This window comes from Myotis daubentonii, chromosome 2 (assembly GCF_963259705.1).
Source record: "Myotis daubentonii chromosome 2, mMyoDau2.1, whole genome shotgun sequence".
NCBI classification, from domain to species: domain Eukaryota; kingdom Metazoa; phylum Chordata; class Mammalia; order Chiroptera; family Vespertilionidae; genus Myotis; species Myotis daubentonii.
In genome coordinates this window covers 89488989-89510919 of record NC_081841.1, presented here as the reverse complement: position 1 = coordinate 89510919, position 21931 = coordinate 89488989, and the positions used below count along the sequence as shown (strand labels likewise).

At 39.7% G+C, this 21931-nt stretch overlaps 1 protein-coding gene across 1 annotated transcript; it reads right to left on the bottom strand.

Annotated features, from left to right (window-relative positions):
- Positions 1-1402: 1402 nt before the first annotated feature.
- Positions 1403-3595, bottom strand: LOC132228009 (RNA polymerase-associated protein RTF1 homolog). Its single transcript, XM_059683770.1, has one exon. The coding sequence runs from the start codon at positions 3593-3595 to the stop codon at positions 1514-1516; it is 2082 nt and encodes a 693-aa protein (XP_059539753.1). The 3' UTR covers positions 1403-1513.
- Positions 3596-21931: the final 18336 nt, after the last annotated feature.

Below are 21931 nucleotides of genomic sequence, written 5' to 3'. Positions count from 1 at the left end.
AAAACTTGTTAATTCCACCGAGGATTTAAACTCATTAATTCAAAGGTCAAACTGCCTTTTTGGGCTGTTCTGGGCTTGGCACTCTTCAGTATTATTTCCATCCTAGGAAGTTACAAACATCATTACCCACAACCTCTGATTATTTTTTTGGTTTAAATCTTGTCCTTGAACTGCACTAGCCAGGCCTCTGGGAATATGTCAGAATTTTCTAGTGATATAACTTTACTAGTGCTCTGTGGTAATAAGATGAGAATCCCTGAAACTTCTTTCTCAAATACTAGGTCTCCTCCAGTCCCCCAGACCACTCAAAATTTATATCACTCAGGTCTGGAGCCTGAGGGTTATATGTTCTAAATCCAGTGGATCTTAGAGTATTGGCCCATCATACCATAGTATTTTTTTATAAAGTGGATTCATTGATCTGAGACAATGTTATGTTAGAACCCCATTTGGGTGATTTGAACTCTGTAAGTCCTCAGATAATGGTGTTAGTGTATAAGAAATTATATACAGAATATGTCTTAGCTAGTCAAAATGAATCTCTCTTCCAGGATAGAAGGAATCCAATGAAGGCAACTTATACTGCTAAGTGGACTGTTGATGTCCTTGCGGGACATTCCTGTATTAGGGAATCAACATTAGTCAGTATTGCTGGCAGGCTGAACCGTCACCAGCTGCCTGGGTGAGTAGAAAGTCATTATTGTGGGCCCATACACAGTCTCTTTCCCTACCTCCATGCTTCTACGTTTATAAGTCCATTGTTCCAGCATTGGGATAGCTGATGACTGATGAGCTCACTGATGTTGGCTGGCCAAGTCATTCTCTCTGCTTTGTTGTTTAATGCCTCTTCCTTGGAGGATAGTCTATGATAGTAGTAACAGTGCAAGGCAAATGCAAAAGTCTTTCTTCAAAACCAAAGGTCTATTCACGTGCTTTTACTAGACCTTCTTGTCCCCAATAGGATGATGAGATAGCCCACTCATGAACCGAGATTGACTCACTTTCTCTTTATCAGCTTGCCATTGGAAGAAGCACTAATGGGATCATGATGGGTGACATGCATCCACATTGTGTCTCACATCCATTCCTCTGGCCATGTCTTGGCTTTGATCCTAATATTTCACTTCCAGTTATAATCTACTCTTTCTGGGTGCATCCAATTTGGCGTGACTGGCAGAGCCCTGTTTCTGTTTGAAACTTTTATGTACGTGGTCACCTTGTGTTTCGTGGTCAGGCACTTCGTCTTCCTCAGGAGCAAGTAGCACACATAAGCAGTTTTTGTTTTGTTTTGTTTTTATCTTAATGTTTATTTATGTTTAAATTGTGCACTGATATTACAAAAAAACCCACCCTATATAACAAAGCATAATAATGAAATGAATACTTGTGCACTCTATTTAGAGTCTCTTCCCAGTTTCTACTGCTGCTCCCACCCAAAGAGGGCACATCAAAGGAAGAGGAAAGGCGGGACACTGATGGGCATGCAGGGTCAGAAGCAGCAGGCTGGGTGAGCTCAAATAAGCCCCCGTCGTCTTTTGTAGTCTTCCAAGTTCAGAGATCTTCTTGGAGCCCCATCCTTGGCTGGTGGAGCCTTGGAGGTGATGGCCAAAGCCTTTGACTCTGAGCTGGGAACTTGTAAATCAATCTTCACATAAAAATCATGTATTTTGAACAAGTCTTCTGAGAGGTCACTGGCTGACTTAGAATTCAAATCTTTATCCTTTCCCTGACCCTTGCTCATTTCCTTTGGGGCATCTGGTAACACTCCAGAACCATACTTTGCATTCAGCTGGGCCAAGATGGCAGCTTGAACAGCTGGGCTTCTGGAATTAGAAATGATGATAGGTGTGCATTTCCGCCTGGTAAAGGGATCCATCTGTTGGTTTTTCATTTTGTGACTTTCAGCCACAAGGGCCTTCTCAGACTTCACAATATTCCATTTCCGGTTCCGCTGGTTGATGTAACTAATAGCAGATATGTTGTTGGTCCACTGGCGGTGCAGGGCCTCTGCCCGCTTCTCCAGCTCATTCAGCTGGTCTTGGATTTGTTTGGCCTTGTCCTGATCCCCCAGGTCCTCGGCCATGGCCTTTTCCTTTAGCAACTGAGTCTTCTTCTTGGCATAGTTAAGCGGAGCTTTCCTGAACCTTTCTTTCTCTTTTACAATCTCTTCAATGTCTTGATCATTGAATCTATAATTAAGAGCTTCTTTAATAGATAATTCCTTCTTATTGATTTCATCTAGAGTGGGCAACTGCATGCCAGCAGAAAACATCGCTTCTTTCCACTTCATGAATTCGCTTTCAGTGAATGCTTGGTTTGAGACAAACTCTAGGCGGAATACCCGTCGGGCATCGCCATGCCGTAGCTGTAGCCCTTTGTTTGTTCTGGTGCCACCAAGCTGGTAAACCTTGGCGGTTTCCACAACACCCGTGATCTCAGCAACCCGGTAAACTGGTTTGCTGTTGTGGTTTCCAATGCCAATCCATACAAAACATCCTGTGACAGTTTTAGCAAAGAAGGGCATATGACACCAACGTTCCAGCTTATGCCGTGATAATCGAACCCGGTTCAGTTCTTCGGGTAAGGACACTGGTTGTGATTTCGGAGAGATCTCTTCTTTCTCTTCTTCATCAGAGGATGGTGTTCGGGACGAACCGTCTGTCTTTTCACTGGATTTGTCATCTTCTTCCTCCTCCTCATCGTCAGAGTATACCTCACTGGTTTTTAATGGCTGTTTTTTGGCGAGGAGCTCAGCTGTTCTGTTCTTCCATTTTTCTCTCTCTGCTTTTAGCTCCTCCATGGCTTGCGAATTCTTATCTAGTTTCTCATCCCGTTTGGAACGCCGTTCCTTGTTGTGGGATGTTACCTGAGATTCTTGAATCTGTGTCAGCTTTTTCTTTTCTTGCTCTTCTTGCTTTTCCTTTTTTTCTTTCTTTTTGGCTGTTTTTAGTTTTTTCTTAATTTCAAATCTTCTTTTCAACACCTCCCTTTTCTCAATGCGGTTGAAGAGTTCTTGCTCTCTTTCCTTCTCTGTCATCTGCTCCAGACGAGCCCTGTCCTCCTCATCCCCCATGAGGTCTTCCCCATAGCCATCATGGAACTCTTCATCTTCAGAAGAGGAGTCAGAGTCTGAACTGGAGGAAGAGCTGTTGCTGTCAGAGTCCAACACTTCACCTTCCTCAGGGGCTGAGCTCTCAGCTGAACTGTCTTTGTCCGAACTGCCTGATGAAGCAGTTTTATTGACCTGTTTCTTCATGGTTCCTTTCTTCTCTATTTTTCTGGCCTTTCCTTTCTTCTTATTTTTATTGCTCCCGAACGTCCACTCATCACTGTCCGATGTCTCAGAGTCTGAGGAGGCTGCAGGCCGACTCACAGGTGGCTCCTTCTCCTCAGAGTCACTGCGCTTCCGCTTTGCCAGGGGCAAGAGCTCCTGATCCAGGTTCTTGTCGCTGCCGCTATCCTCCATGTCCGAGTTGATCGCCACGCGGCCTTTCCGCTTCTTTGCCATGGTGATCCCCCAGCTCCCAAGCCGGATGCGGCCCGGACTCCCCTCTAGCCCGTCTGCTAGTGGGACAGCCACTGCCACTGCCACCATCGTGATGTTGGGGTCCAACCCCAGCAGGTACAGGGGCTCCCAAAGGTGTGGACAGAGTTGGCGAAGAAGGAATGATACGGACACAGCGTTCAGTTGATCAGCAGCCTAACCAGGTTCTCTAGCCAGGATTTAGCCAGGATCTCCAGCCAGGTTCTGTCTCTACTTTTCCTGCTACATCAGTATTTATACCAGCTGGTCTTAATCCTATCCATTCTATTCCAATGGTTAGGGCATTTGTTCTCTCCATTCCAGGGAGTAAAGATTAAGTAGCTTAAGCGTGATTGTTAGTAGTTAAAGTGATTAACTACCTGCCTGGCACTTAGTTAAGGGGTTTTACTGATAAAAATCTCCACCTGGGGAAACAAACTTTCTCAGAGAGGTGACCTTGGTTAAAACACATAGCAAACATATTAAGAACAGTATGCCATATACCAGGCCCCTCGAAACACAAGCCGTGCAGACGCTTCCCCCCGCAGCGACCGTGGCAAGCAGCAAGTATGGACCGGCCTCCAGCAAATTCCCCTTTTTACTTTTTAAATGACAGCGCGTGCAAATCAGAGGCCTGAGCCCTCACCCCTTCTGAGGGAGGTCTCCTGCCCCCATGGCTGCTTGGCTTCCCATGCCCAGCTCAGATCGGGGCCCAGGTAAAGACAGAGACTGGCTGAGAGCAGCTGTCCTCTCACTGCAACAGGACTTGTTTCCCATTTCTACCTTGGACCACACATAAGCAGTTTTTGACAAGGTATATAATTTTATGCTGTAGATGGCATGACCTTGTTTCAGAACTCTAAAGGTGATTCTTCTATTGCGGTTTGCCTTAAACTCCATTCTACACAATTTCTTACCTTTGATATACGTAATAACTTGTTAGGTTCTGCTGAGTTAAATGGCCCAAATGGCAAGATCCCTTGCACCCTGGCCATTTCCTGCTCTGGCCCTCACTCAAAGTTGACAGTCTTTCCTGTCACCTGATTTGTGGGCCAGAGAAGTATTCAGATATAGCCAGTTTCCAGAAATGGGACATGCATTTGGTTGACAGCCATAGGTTGTCAGCCGGTGGCAGAACTCAGCATCTGAGGGTAAAATCCCTTCAGTCTCCAAAAGAGATTATGTCAGCACAGAACAGAGTCTGCTGCAGCTCCAAGCAGTGAGGCTGACAACTGACTTATCAATAGCCAAACAGAAGCCAGAGACAGTGGGATAATACCAGAAATATGCTGAGAAAGTAATTGCCAAACTGTTCTATAGCCACCCAACACACTTCATGAATAAATATGAAACAGAAACATTTTCAGGCAAAAACAGAAAAATAAAATTTGCCCCCAGCTGTCGCTCACTAAGTAAATTAATTTTAAGAGGATATATTTCGGACAAAAATAAAAGGTTCTGAGGTAAATGCAAGCAGAAATGAAGAACAAATAATGTGGCTAATATGCATGTAAACATAAATAAATGAACATTGGCAATATAAAATGGCAATAATAATGCCTTTTGGATTTTATTTTAAAATTTCTGGAAATTGGTAATATAAGAACTATATGTAACATTTAATAATTTGTCACCTCTTAGAGAAACCAAAGTAAAGAGTAACATGGGCATAACTTTGGGTAAAACTATGCTTTAGACACAGTGCTTTCTCTTTAAGAAAATAAAATTACATGGACATACAAACAAAAACTACCAAATGGCATGAAAATAAACTACTTTAAATAGAGACCATTGCATCGAATTTCACATCCCAACATGTAGTTTTTGTGATGGTTATTTAATAACAGATTCTAAAAATAATAAATAAGTCACCGTGGTTAAATTGCTCTTTTTCTGCCCTACCCCTCTCCTCTCGGAGATAAGTCTCAACCACTTGCCTAGTACCTATTGATTGAAAACCATTTGGAAATTACTGTGTCTGTCAATGAAATGCAAACACCTCTGGAGTGAAACTAAACAGCTGTTTAAAAGTTCCGAGCTTCACTAGAAAAAGAAATCCTTTTCCTTAACACTGGCTCTGTTTACATTACCCCAAAACAATGACTCATTCAAGGAAAAATCCAGTATTTCCAGGCTGTGTAAACACAACCATTATTTATAAGGAGATTTATAAGAAGACCTAAGACTAACAGCTTCCCAGTTGAGGAACTAGCACTAAAGTTAGTAGAATTAGGTGTGTGTGTGTGTGTGTGTGTGTGTGTATGTGTGTGTGTGTGTTTGGTAAATTCAGAACTATTTGTATTTGTGGGTCACACTTAAAATTCATAATAGCTCTGGCTCCTTTTATTACACAAAATTAACTAACAATTTTGGAATAAATAAAATTATTAGAAGTAGCAGTATGGTTTATAATTTTAAACAGCCTATTTATATCATACAGAAATTAGCAAATGTTCTCCATTTAAGCAAAGACATACTTTTGTCATTTCTAAGTCATTTTCTCATTAACTAAAGAGAAAATTGAGAAGTGTGTAGGCTCTGGATTCTGACGGCTTGGGTTTGAATACTAGCTCTAGTAATGGCTGTCTATGTGGTACTGGGCAAGGTACTTCCCCCTAAGCTTCAATTTTTACCCCTGTCAAATGCAAAAATAATATGCCTCACAGACTCTTGGGGCGAGGGGTGGGGACAGGCTAGAAGGGGTCAATGGGGAAAAAAGTGGACACATATAATACTTTAAACAATAACAATTAATTAAAAATAATATGCCTCACAGAATAATTTGAGCATAAAAAAACTTAAAATTTGTAAAAATAAAGTTGTAAGAATTTTTAAGACTGTAAATTATTTGTTGTAATGCTTGTCACACAGCACTTAATACAAGTTACCTATTATTTTAAATCATAAAACATTTTTTTGGATTTAACATGGGTGATCTTTAATTAATTAATATTCAGCTCTTGTACCTTTTGGCAATGATTGTTCACATAGATTTTCTAGAAATGAAAACTGCTGCCAGTCACTAAGTTTTATTCAAATAACTACTAAGTAATTCAATAGTCAAATATTTTTAATTACTCGGGACTATACTTTACATAAGTACACCTGCAGGAAGCCCTGGAGGCCAAGCTGTTAAAATCAGCCACTTCACAGTAGCTATCAGTTAGGGCCCTGGCAGGAAATAGATGACACATTCAAATCAGGTATGGAGAAGAGTTTAATAAAGGACTATTTATAAGGTTGTAGGCAGCGATTAGGGGAAAAATATGAAAATGAAGCACCCAGGGTAAATGTGGTAGGATTGTTATCATTTCTAAGCCTGAATGGGCAGGGGGAGGGTGGCTTCAGAAACCTGGCATACACAGCTGTGCAGAGAGAGCCTCCTGCCCGGGGCTGAGACCTTTGGTATGGAGACATAGATAAGGCTGAGATCTGCCCAGGAAGGTGCTGGGGGATAAATATCTCAACCGCACTCTCTTCTTGCTCTTTCAATCGCCTCCCAGTTCTGCTAATTGACCAGACTTTAGCCGAGAAGCCTGAGGTCAAGGGAGCCTACTCGCCAAGTCCATGGAGGTCAGTCTTTCAGACACAGGACACTGAATAGCGTATTTGAAAGAGCAAACAAAGGCAGCCAGCATCATAGTTATGGAGGGTTTCCCATTGCCAGTGAGAGAACTGTTAAAACCAATTTTGAATACATTGCAAGCCCAGACCATCTCTGCTCAACTAGATGGTACATGACTCTGGAACCACTAGGCATATTTTCAGCAGTTGGAATGCATGCAAAGTGGCTCCATGAGGAAAATCCTGGCTTGTCTGCAGGTTGTTTCTTTGTGGAGGCAGGGTCAACCTTCACCAGGCAAAATACTATTAGGTTTTGTGAACTTCAAACCATTAAGTGCCCAAATTAGAGGAACAATTTGATCCAAATGCAGGTATTCCTCATCTAGATGGGAAGAGCCTGATTATAAGCCTCAATGAGAAAACCAATGGGTGTTATGATGATCACAATTTGGGATGACACAGTTTGCTTAATTGCTGGATGGGTTTTATGGAAGATGCCATGTTTCATGTTCTCCAGACCCTGTAGAGCCTTGAGGTGCCCTGAAGCCCAGCCATTGTTTGAGGTCAACCTTGTGAGACACCTTGGACCAGAGCTAACCAGCTAAGATGTTCCTGACTTCCTGGCCCTCAGGAACTATATCAAGTATTATCTGTTTATGGTTAGTCAGCAATGAGGAACTCCTATGATAACGTATAAGACATTTTGTAAGAGGCCAAGGGCATTCACTAAAGACTGATCAAGGGGCAGTCTAAACAGACTGAAGGGTAGCAGACTTGGCTGGGAAAAGCAGATTTCGCTATAATGGGTACATAGTGGGAGGCTTAACTGTTATATGTTCAAGTAAAATATGGCTACTAACTAACAGAGAGAGGTAAAGGAACAGTCATTTTCTGAGCATTTACCCTGTACATTATGTAGTCTTTGCAAACATTCTGTGGTTCTTTGTTATACATGATTATCTTTATTTCACAAGGAAAGGCACTCAGGGTCAGCAGTAGAAACACCTGCCCATAGTCACACAGAGAGTACATGAGAGAGCTCTGATTAGGACCCAAGCCAAAGTTCTTGCCTCCAAAGTTCACTTTTTTTTCTGTGCTTCTGTGTGCCGAAGTAAAGAAAATAAATACTGGACAAGGGAATCAGACTGGGAGACGAAGTAAGATAAACAAAACTGTCAGGGGGCAAATTCTTCAGTCTTTTGGAACAAGGGGTAGAAAAACTGTTTGTGGCGAAAACAAAATAAAACCTGGTAAAAACATGTGGCTCATTAAAAGGAGGAAGCAAAGATGGCCTTACTAGAGAACAGCGTATATTTGGGGCGATAATAGAGCTCAGAGCGAGAGAAGTCCCATCTGTAGTCATCTCTTCAAGGCCAGACCTAAATACAGAGGATGGGTGTCTCTACTCTTTTGCAGGTTGACTCTCCTGACCCACGCCTGAGAGCTACACCCCGGAGAAGCACAGCCCCTGCCGTAACACGCGAACGCATGAGCAGCACAGTGCTCCCTGGCTCCAGGCAGACGGGGGACAGCAGGTCTTGGAAATTCCTCCAGCAGGAAAGCGGAAGTATAAAGGAGCATTTTGCCAAGAAGGTGCCACATGGTGCCATCATTTTCTATTTCTGAGTGTTTGGTGATATTGTCCAGCTGACAGAAAAGCCATGCTGAGTAAAAGTTTGGGGAGGAAATATTGTTGTCTATGGGGAGGGGGTGGTGAAAGAAGATGTAGGAGATAGATTAGGGGACTGTAAGTCTGAGGGGATATGTTTAAATGACATTGTGGGTGAAGAGGCTAAACAGGAATGTCTTAGAGCTAAGTCTAACCAGAACAGAGGTGGGTTATTACATCAGAAGGATTGTGACTCCACATTTCAGTGGGCAACTGAGGCCTGGTCCCACTGTGGCTCTGAGGGGTCATGTAGAATCCACTTCTTGTCATCGGGAGGGGCATTTACCCATGGCCTCCAATTGTGCATTGACCAAGGTTACTCCATAGAAAACCAATCATCCAGATTTATGTGATGTTAGAACTGATTGAGTTTCTATAGGCATGTGATGTCAGGTGCCAGAGAGTCTGAGGCAGAAAGCAGGAGAACTGGGTGCAGCTGAGGCAGAGTTAGACTTGCCCAAGGTTGACTGTGACGACCATGGAGAAAGTAAAATATTTTGAGGTGCATCTCAAGAAATACTTAATACAAATATCATCTTAAAATTTGTTTAATAAAAGATAAATTTTTGAAAATAATAGCTCTAATTCAAAAACACAATCCTGCTTGTGCAGAACAGAGGTTCAGGACATACAAAATACTGAGCAGAACGTGAAAGAAAAATTTTTGAATTTGTTGGGGTGATATTGGTTAATAAAATTATACGGGTTTCAAATATACAATTCTATAACATATCACCTGTAGTAATATATTGTATCGTGTGTTTACCACCCCATGTCAAATATTCTTCCATGATCATTTATCCCTCCTTTGCCTTCTTCTACCTTCCCTCTGGCAATCACCATACTGTTGTCTGTGCCCATGAGTCTAAAACAAGACATTTTAATTTAATCAGTTCTTCATTTTTATCACAGATTTACTAATTCCTGTTCAGGAGCAAAAGTGGAAATGACTCTGGATGTCCCTTAATTATTTGTCATTTGTTTTATGTTAGTATATTTAAATGAATTGTTTAAATATTCTTATATGGCTCTGACTAGAGGCCTGATGCATGAAATTCATGCAAGGGGCTTGGCCCTCATGGCCCCGGCTGCCTTGTGGCTTTGGTTGCCTCACAGCCCCTGGGCCCTGCCCACTGGTCATCCGGAAGGTCGTTCTACTGTCCAGACTAATGGGCATATTAGCTCTTTGTTATATAGGATTCCATTGAATGGGTTCAGTAATTTTTGTCAAATTTTGTTGGGGTTCTTTTAAAGTCTTAAGTCTCTCCCACCACAACACACACACACATACACACACACACTATATATATATATATATTTCTTTTTTAGATAATTGGAAGGTTGAACTCAGACTACCAGAGTCAAGATTCAGTGCTATGAGAGATCAAACTCACATAAGCATCATCCTTTACAGAATGTGTTTTCATTCTGTTTGTGTTTCAAGTTATAACAACCACTGGGACAGGTTTCTACAAAAGGATTAGTGACCTGCACTTACATTAAAACATATCTGTCGTAAAGGGTTTGGCTCAGTGGATAGAGCGTCGGCCTGCAGACTGAAAGGTCCCAGGTTCGATTCCGGTCAAGGCATGTACCTTGGTTGCGGGCACATCCCCAGTAGGAGGTGTGCAGGAGGCAGCTGATCAATATTTCTCTCTCATCGATGTTTCTAACTCTCTGTCCCTCTCCTTTCCTCTCTGTAAAAAATCAATAAAATATATTAAAAAAATAAAACCTATCCGATGACCACCTCATTTCAGAACAAATCCTATTTGGGAGGAAGAATAGGAGAAACTCTGTTTTTCCCATACAAATTCTAAAAACGCAAATCTCTCATTGTGTATCTTCTAAGTGTCAGGTGCCTTATATACATATCGCACAAATTTCCCAGGAGCACACAAAGGAGATATTATTATCCATTGTTCCAGGAGAGTAAATGGAGGCCAAATGAGCTTGTTGCTGAAGTACTCATGATCAGAAAGAGGCGGAGCCAGGATTTAAATCCAGGCATGTCTGGCTCTGAAGCTCCATTCCCTCCCCTCACCTGGGGCCTGTCACATGCCTCCTGCTAGTCTTCCTGGAAGTCAGTGTACTCAATCCCCTGCACCTCGCCTTCTTATGTAATAACCTGGAGGAGTAGGGAGAGCCATCTGCTTTGAGAACAACAGATTTGAGTCCATAAGGCAAATAAGTTGGCAGAAACAGAAGGATTGAGACATTGCCTTTTGGCATTCCCAACTTTCTCTGCATTTACAAAAGAGGAATACATAGTCCAACATGTTGATTTCACAAGCTATCATTATCATTCATTCTGAAACAAGCAGAGTCAGGGACATCATGTATAAAATAAGGGGTCCTTGTGTTGGAAGATGATGTCAGTCAGAAGGAGTTGCGTGTGTGTGTGTGTGTGTTTTAGCTCCTACCTGCTAAAGCACTAGCTTACAGGTGATTTTATAAAATATACTTCAATACTGAGGCCAATGAGATCACAATATTATTTATAAGAAAACAAAGCAGTTATTCCAAAACAAGGCTGATCATCTGAATTCACCTGAAGAGCTTTAAATATACATACGTACCCAATCCAAACTTCAGGCAGCATTTCCAAGAATAAGACTCAGGAATCCATGAAAAATCTCCTGTGGTCATTCTGATGGTCAGTTTCAGTTTAGAGCCACTGCTTAAGCATTTGTAAACTAACACATGGGCAGCCTACTTGTGTATTTTAATTTTCATGTGTAATCTTGAAGAATGAGCTCATATTTTTTTAGTATCCATTCTAAATGTCCAATAAAAAAATAAACATTTAAAGATCAATATAAGGAATTCCGGTTGGCTCTCAGGCACTTTCCCAGAAGTCCCTAGGAATCTCAAGCACCTTAAAAAAGCTCCTATTGAGAACTAGTTATTTGAATCACTGAAACAGGGAGTTCGCCAAGAAGCTACTGTGAATTTTGTATCACATATGCCCAAGCTTCTAGTAGCAGCCTCTCTTCCTTTCTTGGGGAAGGACATTCTAGTCCACATTCAAACACAGACCATATGAAGAAGATTATTCTGGGGAACGTAGTTCCCAGATTCTCCTCTGCTATGCAGTTGTGGTTAGGAAGGAGTGGTGACAGAAAAATCTAGCGTAATCTTTATAATAGGGGAAAAAAGTATGAAACTAATAAGCTGAATACTTAAATTGGTTGGGTTTATTCAGGAAACCAAATCACAGCAGTTATTTCCATAGGGAGGATTTCATATAGGGCATTCATTAATCAAGCACTGGAGGACTGAAAAAAGGAGATAATTAAAAGGGATCCTTGCCAAAAAAAAAAAAAAAATGCTACCATGCATAGGTGGAGATGAATGAAAAGAAGAGCCTGAGATGATTAGGATCTAGAAGTTCTTGATGGGGGCCTACAGAACTAGGACTCAGAATTTCAAGAATGTTGCCACCTGTCTGGCTGATGCTGGTATGGTAGGGGCTTGGGGGAGGGACTCATAGATTGGGGTGATAATTTCCAGGTAGAGAATGCTGCCCAGTTAGTGCTGTTATTTCAGAAGATCCAGGGAGGTTCTTCCTATGTTGTTGTGACTCAGACACCTCAGGAGTAGGCGCTGTCTACCTGGTGCTGTGCAGCGGCACAATGAGTGGGTAGTGGGGGTGCTCCAGTAAGCTATAGGCTTATATGCTTCTGCTGCCAGGATGAAAGACCACAGCAGAGTGACCTGATAGGAAAAATACACAAGTGTAAACAATCAAGCTCCCCCTCTCTTCTGCCAGGCATTTCCCGGGATCCTCCCGTTGATGGAAACTAACAGTAGGCCTTCTGATAACAGAGAACCGTGTTGTTTGCAGAAGTGTCATCACAGAGCAGAACACAGGAAAGTGGATTTGAAACAATACCCAGAAGATTATTCAGTGGGAAAAGTTTGGAAAATAGCAACAGAATAAGTCAAAAGAAAGTAGAGGATAGAAATAATAGCAGAAATGTCTAAAATGGGATATGAACATTTGATGGAAAGGACCAATAAAACGAAATTTTGGTTCTATGAGAAAAATAAATAAAATAAAACTCTGGCAAGCTTGAGTGAAAAAAGTTAGAAAGAAGGAACAATATTACAAATGAAAACAGTGTAACTACAGATGCAGTAAAGATAAGAATTGCAATGAAAATGTGAACAACTTTTGTCAATAAGTTTGGAAACTTAGGTAAAACAAGCATCTCGGAGAACAATAAAATAATTAAAGCTGACACAGAAGGATAATGGAAAATTAATACTGTGAAATAAGCAATGAAATTGAAATAGTAGTTAAAAACATTCTCACCCACAAAAAGGGTTAAAAGCTCTAGGTTCAGATCTTAAAAAAAGAAAGAAAATATAATTGTTTGCTTACTTTGGTTTTAATGTCCTAGATTTCTTTAAATTTCACATGTACTTGTTTTATATTCTGTACCTATTAATTCCTGTATCAATAGTCCTTAACGGGGGAGGTGCCTAAACTATGTTTATTGTTTCTGTTGATGCTGATTCATAGGAGCTGAACTCACAGCTTGATTATAATTGTGTGATGTCCATGCACCTAGACCAGGGTATCTTTCTTCCAGAGAGGGTTTGTTTCTATTTCTGTTTCTGTTTTCACCAGTAGTGAGGAGACACCATTGACATGGGGCCATTCAGCTTGCTCAGCACCAGACTTGGCTTTCCCACCCATGCGCTGGCCCAGAGCATCCTGATGGTCCTGGGAGTCCGCTTAGGGCAGGCTGTCCCGCCACCTCCCAACTGCTCCTACCTGAGGTCCCCTCTAGCTTGGCCCTAGCTAATCTTTTTTGGGGGGAAGTGGTAAAGATCTCTCTTTCACTTAGAAGATCAACAATTCCTCAAAGAGTAAGTCCTGGGTAAAGTTTGGTTGTGAACACGGAGAGCAAAGGAAAGGGCTTAGGATGGAGAGAAGGCTTCAAAACTGTGGGAAAGCTATATTTCTTAAGCTGAGTGGTAGGTATAGTAGGTTTATTTTATTTATTTTTTATTCTTTAGTAATATTATTTAAGAATACTTATATGTTATACTTCTTTGTATAAATCATTTGCAGGGCATCCTAAAAGTGTGTACACACTTTGAATAATTATAAAGGCAGTGTTTGCTAAAATACATTTCATTTTCAAAATTTAATAGAATCTACAGACAGTGGGTATACATTTTTTGGGACACCCTGTATTTTATGAGAAGCTAAAGAAAAGCTACCAGAGATTTCACCAAATCTCTGTGACATTGTGAGAACACTAAGACATCAGCAGCAACACTGCTCACAACTCTGACTAAGGACAGTGCCCTCAGCACAGATGTCAGTGCTCCAGAGAACTGGGTTGGGCAGCAGGAGATGCGCCTCGAGTCAGCTGGGTGGGAAGAAGGGACACATGGTAGCTTTGTGGGTTTGTTCATGGGGAGACTTCTGGGGAGTCGCCTCTGAAATTGAGAGGGATTTGGATGAAGCTCTCACAGATATGGTGGGAATAGTTAAGGAAAATATTGTGTATTCTGAGTCTACAAGCTACTGTAGCTCTGGGTTTATGGATTATGCAAATATCACATAAATAATAGCCCAGGCTCCCCTTCAGGTCTTGAGAGCATCCTTAAAATCTTTGCTTTCATATAGTACCAACACCAGTTGTAGTTCTCTTGTGTTTCAAGTCTATATACATCTCTTTGATTGCCCAGTAACATAGTATGGAGAAGCAATTTACAAAATGTAGCCATGGTGCTTAGAAACATTAATTCCACTCTTATAGTGAACAATTTACTCTCAGGGTGTGGTTTTTTCCACTATAGGATCAGGACCATTACGATAGCAGCATAGTAAAGGTATCTGTTTAATTCTTATCTGTAGGCCATGATATGCCATGTAATTGGACACCTGTTCAGAAATATTAACTATTGCATTGAAATCAACCTTGTAGTAAATGAAGAAACAGCAAGCCAGGGAGGGTTGGATCATCTCACTCAATTCTATGTTCTACCCAATTTAGCAGGCAAAGAAAAATTATATTTGAAAATCAGTAATGTAATATTTTTGGATAATTGTCATAAAAATGGATTATCTGTCATAGTTCTCGAAAGCTTTAATACAGTGTGACATATTAACATTTTAGGACAGTGCTCTGAGCCAGACTAACACAAGAATTAGCCAGCAGGCATGATTAGAGGGGCTCTAAGGGTGCCCACCCCAAAATAGTAAATTTAACCACTGTCTCCTATTATCTCTGAAAGCTGGATTCACTGCCCAAATGTTTTCTGGAGTTGAAAGATTTCCATCTTTGTCATTTCCTTTTTAACAATCTGCTTGTTTTCTTGTTATCTGTGAGGAATGTCCAGTTTACAAAGAAGGGAGTGTTTTCCGATTTAGTCTTTTACTTGCTGTTGTTACCCGGTGAACAATCTGATTCTAAATGATGTAGGCACATGGGAGAGTAGTAGGCATAATAGTGATGGTTGATATTGCTGCTTGAACTTAGATACAACTTGCATGAACTGAACAGTGTTCAGTGTTCAGCTCAATAAATTTTTAAAAATTTAATTTAATTTAACTCAATACTTTTATCACCATTTATCCCCTCTATGCCCTCTTCCACCTCCACCCTCCTCCTGCAATCAACACACTGTTGTTGATGTCCATGATTCCCTCTCCTTTATTCTTTTTTGCTCCATACCCCCTCCCTCTAACACCCCCCTCACCAGCTCAATAAATTTTTACATGTGCATATACCGAAGTAACCACTACCCAGAGGTTCCTTCCTGTCTCTTTCCAGTCAATACACAGCTCTGTCTCCCCAGCTCTGTCTCCCCTCCAACACACACCAAAAGGAAAACACTATTTTGACTTCTATCACCACAGCTTGGTTATGCCTATTTTAGAACTTTTTATAAATAGAATCATTCAGTATGTACTCCTTGGTGTCTGGCTTTTTCAACATCACATTATGTCAGTGAGACTCATTCATGTTGCATTTATTAGTGGCTTGTTCTTTTTCATTGCTCTGTAATATTCTATAAATATACCACAATTTATCCATTTTACTGTTAGTAGACATTTGGGTTGTTTCCAGCATTTGATTAATTTAATTAAACTGCTATGAACATTTTCATACATTTAGCTTCGTGGGCATAAGCATTTTTTCTCATTCATATATATATAATCAAGGAATGGAGGAGTAGAAGTGGAACTCCTGGATCACAGGGTATGCATATGCTTAGCTTTACTATGAAATGCCCAAACTGTTACTACTAAGAGGGTAGTCTTGATGGGAGGTGTACTGGTGCTTCTATGTTTGCCCTCTGAATCAATTCTCTGTTTTTCTCTTTCTTACTCTGTGCCCTAAATCATCCTCATTCCCTTGATTGGGCACAGCAGTTGATTGAAGAGTGGAGAGACAGAGAGACAGAGATAGAAACAGAGATGAAAGTGAGAATAAGATCACAGTAAGTTCTTCTGTTGTCTCCCTGCTTCACCACCATAAAGAGGGGCTCCATTCTTCTACAGCCATAGCTCCTGTCAGACAGCCCCTCTTCCACTGGTTTTACTAACACCATCCTTCTTCGTTGCTTCTTTAGTCTCACCGAGTGATCACTGCTGTTGTTAGTCCCTGAGTGATTCTTTACTATCTAGCCTTGTGCTATTTTTTTAAAAAATACATATTTATATTGATTTCAGAGAGGTAAAGAGAGGGAGAGAGAGATAGAAACATCAATGATGAAAGAATCATTGATAGACTGCCTCCTGCACATCCCACGCTGGGGATCGAGCCCACAACCTGGACATGTGCCTTTGACTGGAATTGAACCAGGACCCTTTATTCCACAAGCTGACACTTTATCCACTGAGCCAAACCAGCTAGAGCTAACCTTGCACTCTTAACACTACTCACATCACTGAAAAATAATAATTTTATAAAAATCTAAAACTTTTGATCTTTTCTTGTAGAGATTTTGTTTGAATGATACAGAAGGAAATAAAATAAAAAAATATTTTAAGACCCCAGCTGGCATGGCATAGTGGTTGAGTGTCGACCTATCAACCAAGAGGTCACAGTTTGATTCCCAGTGGGGGTACATGTTTGGCTTATGGGCTTGATCCCCAGTGAGGGGTGTGCAGGAGGCAGCCAATCAATGATTCTCTCTCATCATTGATATTTCTCTCTCCCTCTCCCTTCCTCACTAAAATATATATTTTAAAAAAATGGAGAAGAAGAAAAAAGATTTTAAGAGAGGGCAGAAAGTGTTGGAACACAGTGGGGTTTCTGCTCAGCATGAGAGAATTGGCACAGGACAGAGATTTCACTGAAAGTAGTTATTTAGGGCAATTCAAGTCAACAGTTATTTTAGGTGTGCACCAGAATGCTGAATAGATGAGGTTTCCATTCACAAGTAGTTTTGTTGACATGACCTGGCTGCACATGACTCTACTAAGCTTCAATTTTTTCATTTATAAAATGGAAATAATGATTATACCTGTTTCAGGTTGGCCAGTATCTCAACCCCTACCACACCTCTGAAGTTGTCAGATAGTGAAGAAAATCAAGGTAACCACACTCTAAAGATGAGACAGAGGCTTTATGACTTCATTAAAGAAATTCATCCAGTGATGGCAGGAGAACCTAGGAAGTATTCTTAAACTACTCAGAATCTTGGAGACAAGTTCCCATATATACCGTAACTTCAGAAAAGCACAACTACCAGCCAAGGATAGGGAAACTTGCTTCAGTGGTGACAGTTTAATATGGTGGTTAAGACAAAGCAAAGGTTTAAGACTCATGTCTGAATAGGAATCCAGACCTTGTCTCTTATTGACCATATACCCTTGATTCAGTGATGAAAATTCCTCAGTGCTGTTAACTGTCAATGGGGATAATTATTCATATACCTTTTATAGTAATTGTTATTAAAGTTTTTTCACACATAAAAATACATAGACATATCTATGATCATGGTTCTTCCTACTTTAGCTAAGTGCTAGTATAAGTTGTCAGGAGATACAAAGCTGCGGAGTTTGGAGCTGCAGGTAATACTGCTGTGAGGGGACTACTGAGAGAGGGTGTGTCTGTGGCAGGGAGGGAGATGCATGGGCAGAGAAGACATCAGAGTTGAATAGTCATGAAGTCTAGCATGGTGGTGTGTGTCTAGAATAAGATCTCAATTCTAGGATAGAAAATTAGAATCTGCTGTGTCTGAGCAGAAGAAATCAGAGGCAGACCATTAAAATATTTTATTTTCTAAAATAACCTTTCTTACTAATTTTCTCATGTTTTTTGAAACAAAATTCTACCCTGCTTTCTCCTCTCTGTTAAATGGTGTTTTCCATTTTTAGTTTTAATATTCGTCTTCAGTATGGAATGGTAGTGAAGAGTATGAACCTTAGAATGGATCTGTCTTCAGCAATTTTTAATTTTTATTATTTTTTGAAAAACAGACATTTGAACAAGTTCTCCTTTTGCAAAGCCAGCACTCTATTCCTGCCATTTTCATTTTGCTCATCTTAGATATACAATATCAAGATCACACACGATGACATATTGACAGCAGCTGCATATTTCAAAGCAAAGCCTGGCCTTAGCTGGAATAGAAGCAGGGGAAAGTAAAGGGATTTATGAGAAAACAAATTCCAGGTTTGTCTGTGGGCATGAATGCCAAAGCAAAAAAGTTTCTAAGGCAGCTAAGGCTTTGGGCAAGATCTGATAACACTGAAGGGTGAGGAAATAGTCAAGGAATCAAACAATGTGCTTCTGGCATCCTGCTGGTGATTCAGAAAATTCTGATACAAAAACAAGAATTATTTTCAAAGGCCTTTTGACAGAGTCGACAGCTATTCAGCTGTCAGCCACTCTCCAGAGACCCTAATGAGCTCTTCCTTGTCAGGCCTTTCTGTCTAAACAAGGAATTGCTGGTCTCTGTCTGCCACCCCACCGTGAGTGCACTTACCTGTGCTTATGTACAGTATAAATTATTAGTTAATGCAAACACTTGTTCGGGTTGATCACTAGGTTGTTTCTGTCAGCCTATATCAATGTGGTCTTTAATGTGTCAGTGATTCAACAGCAGATATGTATGTACATAGGTGGTCAGAAAGAAGTGCTTTTCTGTTGATAAACTAATAGGTATTACTAAAGAAATTGCTGCAACTACCTTTGGAACTCAAAATTCCTGAGGCTCTTTTAGATGGTCAAAACACTTTACCTTATTTTCTACAATAATAGCAAGTCATAACAAAGAACAATAGAGAGGGCATATCAGAGAAATAATACTTTTTAAAGTATATTTAATCAATCCCCTTATTCCTTCTGTACAATATTCAAGATCCTTGCTGAATTCTATGTGAAGAGAATTTCATTTTAATTTTAGAATTCATAAATCCCCTTTTAAATGGGCATCTGTTATTTTCTAAAATAACAATTCTTACTAATTTTCTCATGTCCTTTGAAAAAAAATCTACCCTGTTTTCCCCTCTCTCCTCCATGTTAAATGGTGTTTTTCTACTTTTATTTGTAGTATCTTCCTCAGTATAGAATGGTGGCCAGGAGCATGGACCTTAGAGTAATCTAACCTGGCTTTTGAGTTCTGGTTAAATTCTCCTTGGTTCTCTTTTTCTACATCCATCGCTTCTCTATCAACTTATTCAGAGTTAACTCCTACTCTACTCTGTCATGGAGTTTTCTTTTCTTTGATTAAAATCTCTTCAGATACCTCAATTATCTTAGTAAATTTTCCTCATAAGTTTGAGAAGAGAAGATAACCATTTCATAAAAAAAGAGATGAAAAAAATAAAATAACAAAAACAAAAAATCTTCCAACTATGTAACTATGTTCTTCAATGTTTATTTCTACAGTTTAAAAAAAAGAAAAGAAAGATATGAAATGAAATGAAAGAGAAAAAAAAGGAGGCGCTCTCCCTTCTGAGAACATGCCAGTGCCTTTCTCTTCCCTTCCCCCTCTACCAGGCCCATTACCATTAGCTTCCTCACTCCCAAGCTCCAAGGCCCCTTCCTTTACCTCTATAACTTGTATCTTAAGCCCATTTCTTCTAGGAATTACTTTTTCTACCTCTGTAATTTACCCAATAAATGTTCTCTGACAGTTAAAAAAAGAAAGAAAGAAAAGGAGAAAGACATAACAAAAACAATCAGAGTCTACATTTTATAACATCAAGTTTAACTTCTGTTATGGCCAAGTAATCCCTTACTGGACCAACCCTCCTAAAGATAATAATCAAAACTCTGTACAAAATAAAAAAAAAATAGGTTTCACACACTGAGACTAAAGATAATTGGGCAAATTGTGGGTGGAAGTTGACACTTAGGTAATGACATGGGTGAATGTCCCATTTTTGCAGGTGGTACCAGTCTTCCTGGCCTGAAAAATGAGAGCGCAGAGATCTAAGAAATGAAAGCTGCTGAGAAAGTGAAGAGGGAACCCAGGCAAGGAGAGAACCAGAGACAAGAAGCTCCAAATTTTGTATATAAATTCCGCCCAAATCTTAGACTAACTCCTAGCCACACCTTGGTGGGACAGAGGTAAAGCAGTCCCATTGAGGACAAAGGATAAAACTAATATTTCAGTCACCACTCAAAATACAGAATTTTCAGTTTGACCATAACAAAATTATTTACTTGCTAAAATAAGAACAATACAAATCATTCTTGGATCAATCATTGTGTTTAGAACACAATTTAAAATTACTTGACATACTCAGATTTGGGAAAGCATGGACCTGTCTCAAGAGGAAAGGCCACACATTAAGACCAAACTAAGAAATTAACAGATGTTGAAATCAGCAGACTAAGAATTTTAAAGCATCTATTATAACTATGTACAATAAAGTAAGGGAAAATATACTCACAAGAAATAAAAATAGAAAACTAAGCAGAGGAATTCAAATTATATTAAAGAACCATATCTGTAAATTATATAATTGAAAACTTTAAATCTGAAATTAAAATATGGTGGATAGTCTAACAGGAGAGTAGAGATGATAGAAAATGAATTAGTAAACTTTAATATAGAGAAATATACATTATTCAACCTTAGGAACAATTTTTTTCAAAAAAGAAGAGAGTCCCAGGGACCTATGGAACAACATAAAAAGATGTAGTTATGTGTAATTGAAGTTCTAAAAGGCAAGGGGAGGAAATGGGTAGTAAATATATTTTAAGAAATAATGGACAAAAATTTCACCAATTTGATGAAAGACATAAATTTTCAGATGTAAGAAACTCAACAAATCTAAAAAGGGCACATGCAAAGAGAACCACACCTATGCACATCATAGTCAATCTGCTAGAAAATCAAAATTGAGAAGAAAAATTAGCTTAAATGCAACTACAGAAAAAGGACACATTACATATAGTGGAACAATGATCAAATTCCACTAATTTCTCAATGAAAACTGTGAAGGCCAGAATACAGTGTAATGAGTCTTACAGTGTTAAAATAATAAAACTTTAATGTAGAATTCTATATGCAGAAATGTATCCAAATATCCCTCAAGAAATGGAGCAAAATCAATACATCATCTCAGAAAAGAAAATGAAGAGAATCAATTACCAGCAGACCTGTGCTACAAAAAATACTAAAGGAAATTCTTCAGAACTAGGGGAAATAATAGCATATATAATCTCAGATATTCAGGAAGAAATTAGGAGCATTAGAAAAGGTCTAGAAAAATATAAAGACTGTATTTTCATTCTTAATGTCTTTAAAATATGTATGATTGTTTAAAAGATGAAGATGTAATGAAGCGAAAATTATAACATAAAAGATAAGGAGAAAGTGTAAATGGGACTTTATGCTTGAAAATTTCTGCATTTTATGTAGAGTAACACAATACTAACTCTAAGAAGACTGAAAAGTTATGGCCTGCCAGAATACATGCCTAGGTTGTGGGCTGAATCTCCAGTGGGAAAGGAGTACATGTAATTCAAACTAATCACTAAAAATTAACGCAAAGAAGCATAGGTGAGAAGCCAATAAATACATTCAAATTTTCTTCAAATTTGGATTGTGAAATACTTGAAAATATTTCATGCAGTATACTTTAATCTCTATATATAAAAAGCTAGTATGCAAAGTGTCCCCACAGGAGTTCGACCAGGAGTTCTATCACTTGCTATGATGTGCGCTGACCACCGGGGTCAGCG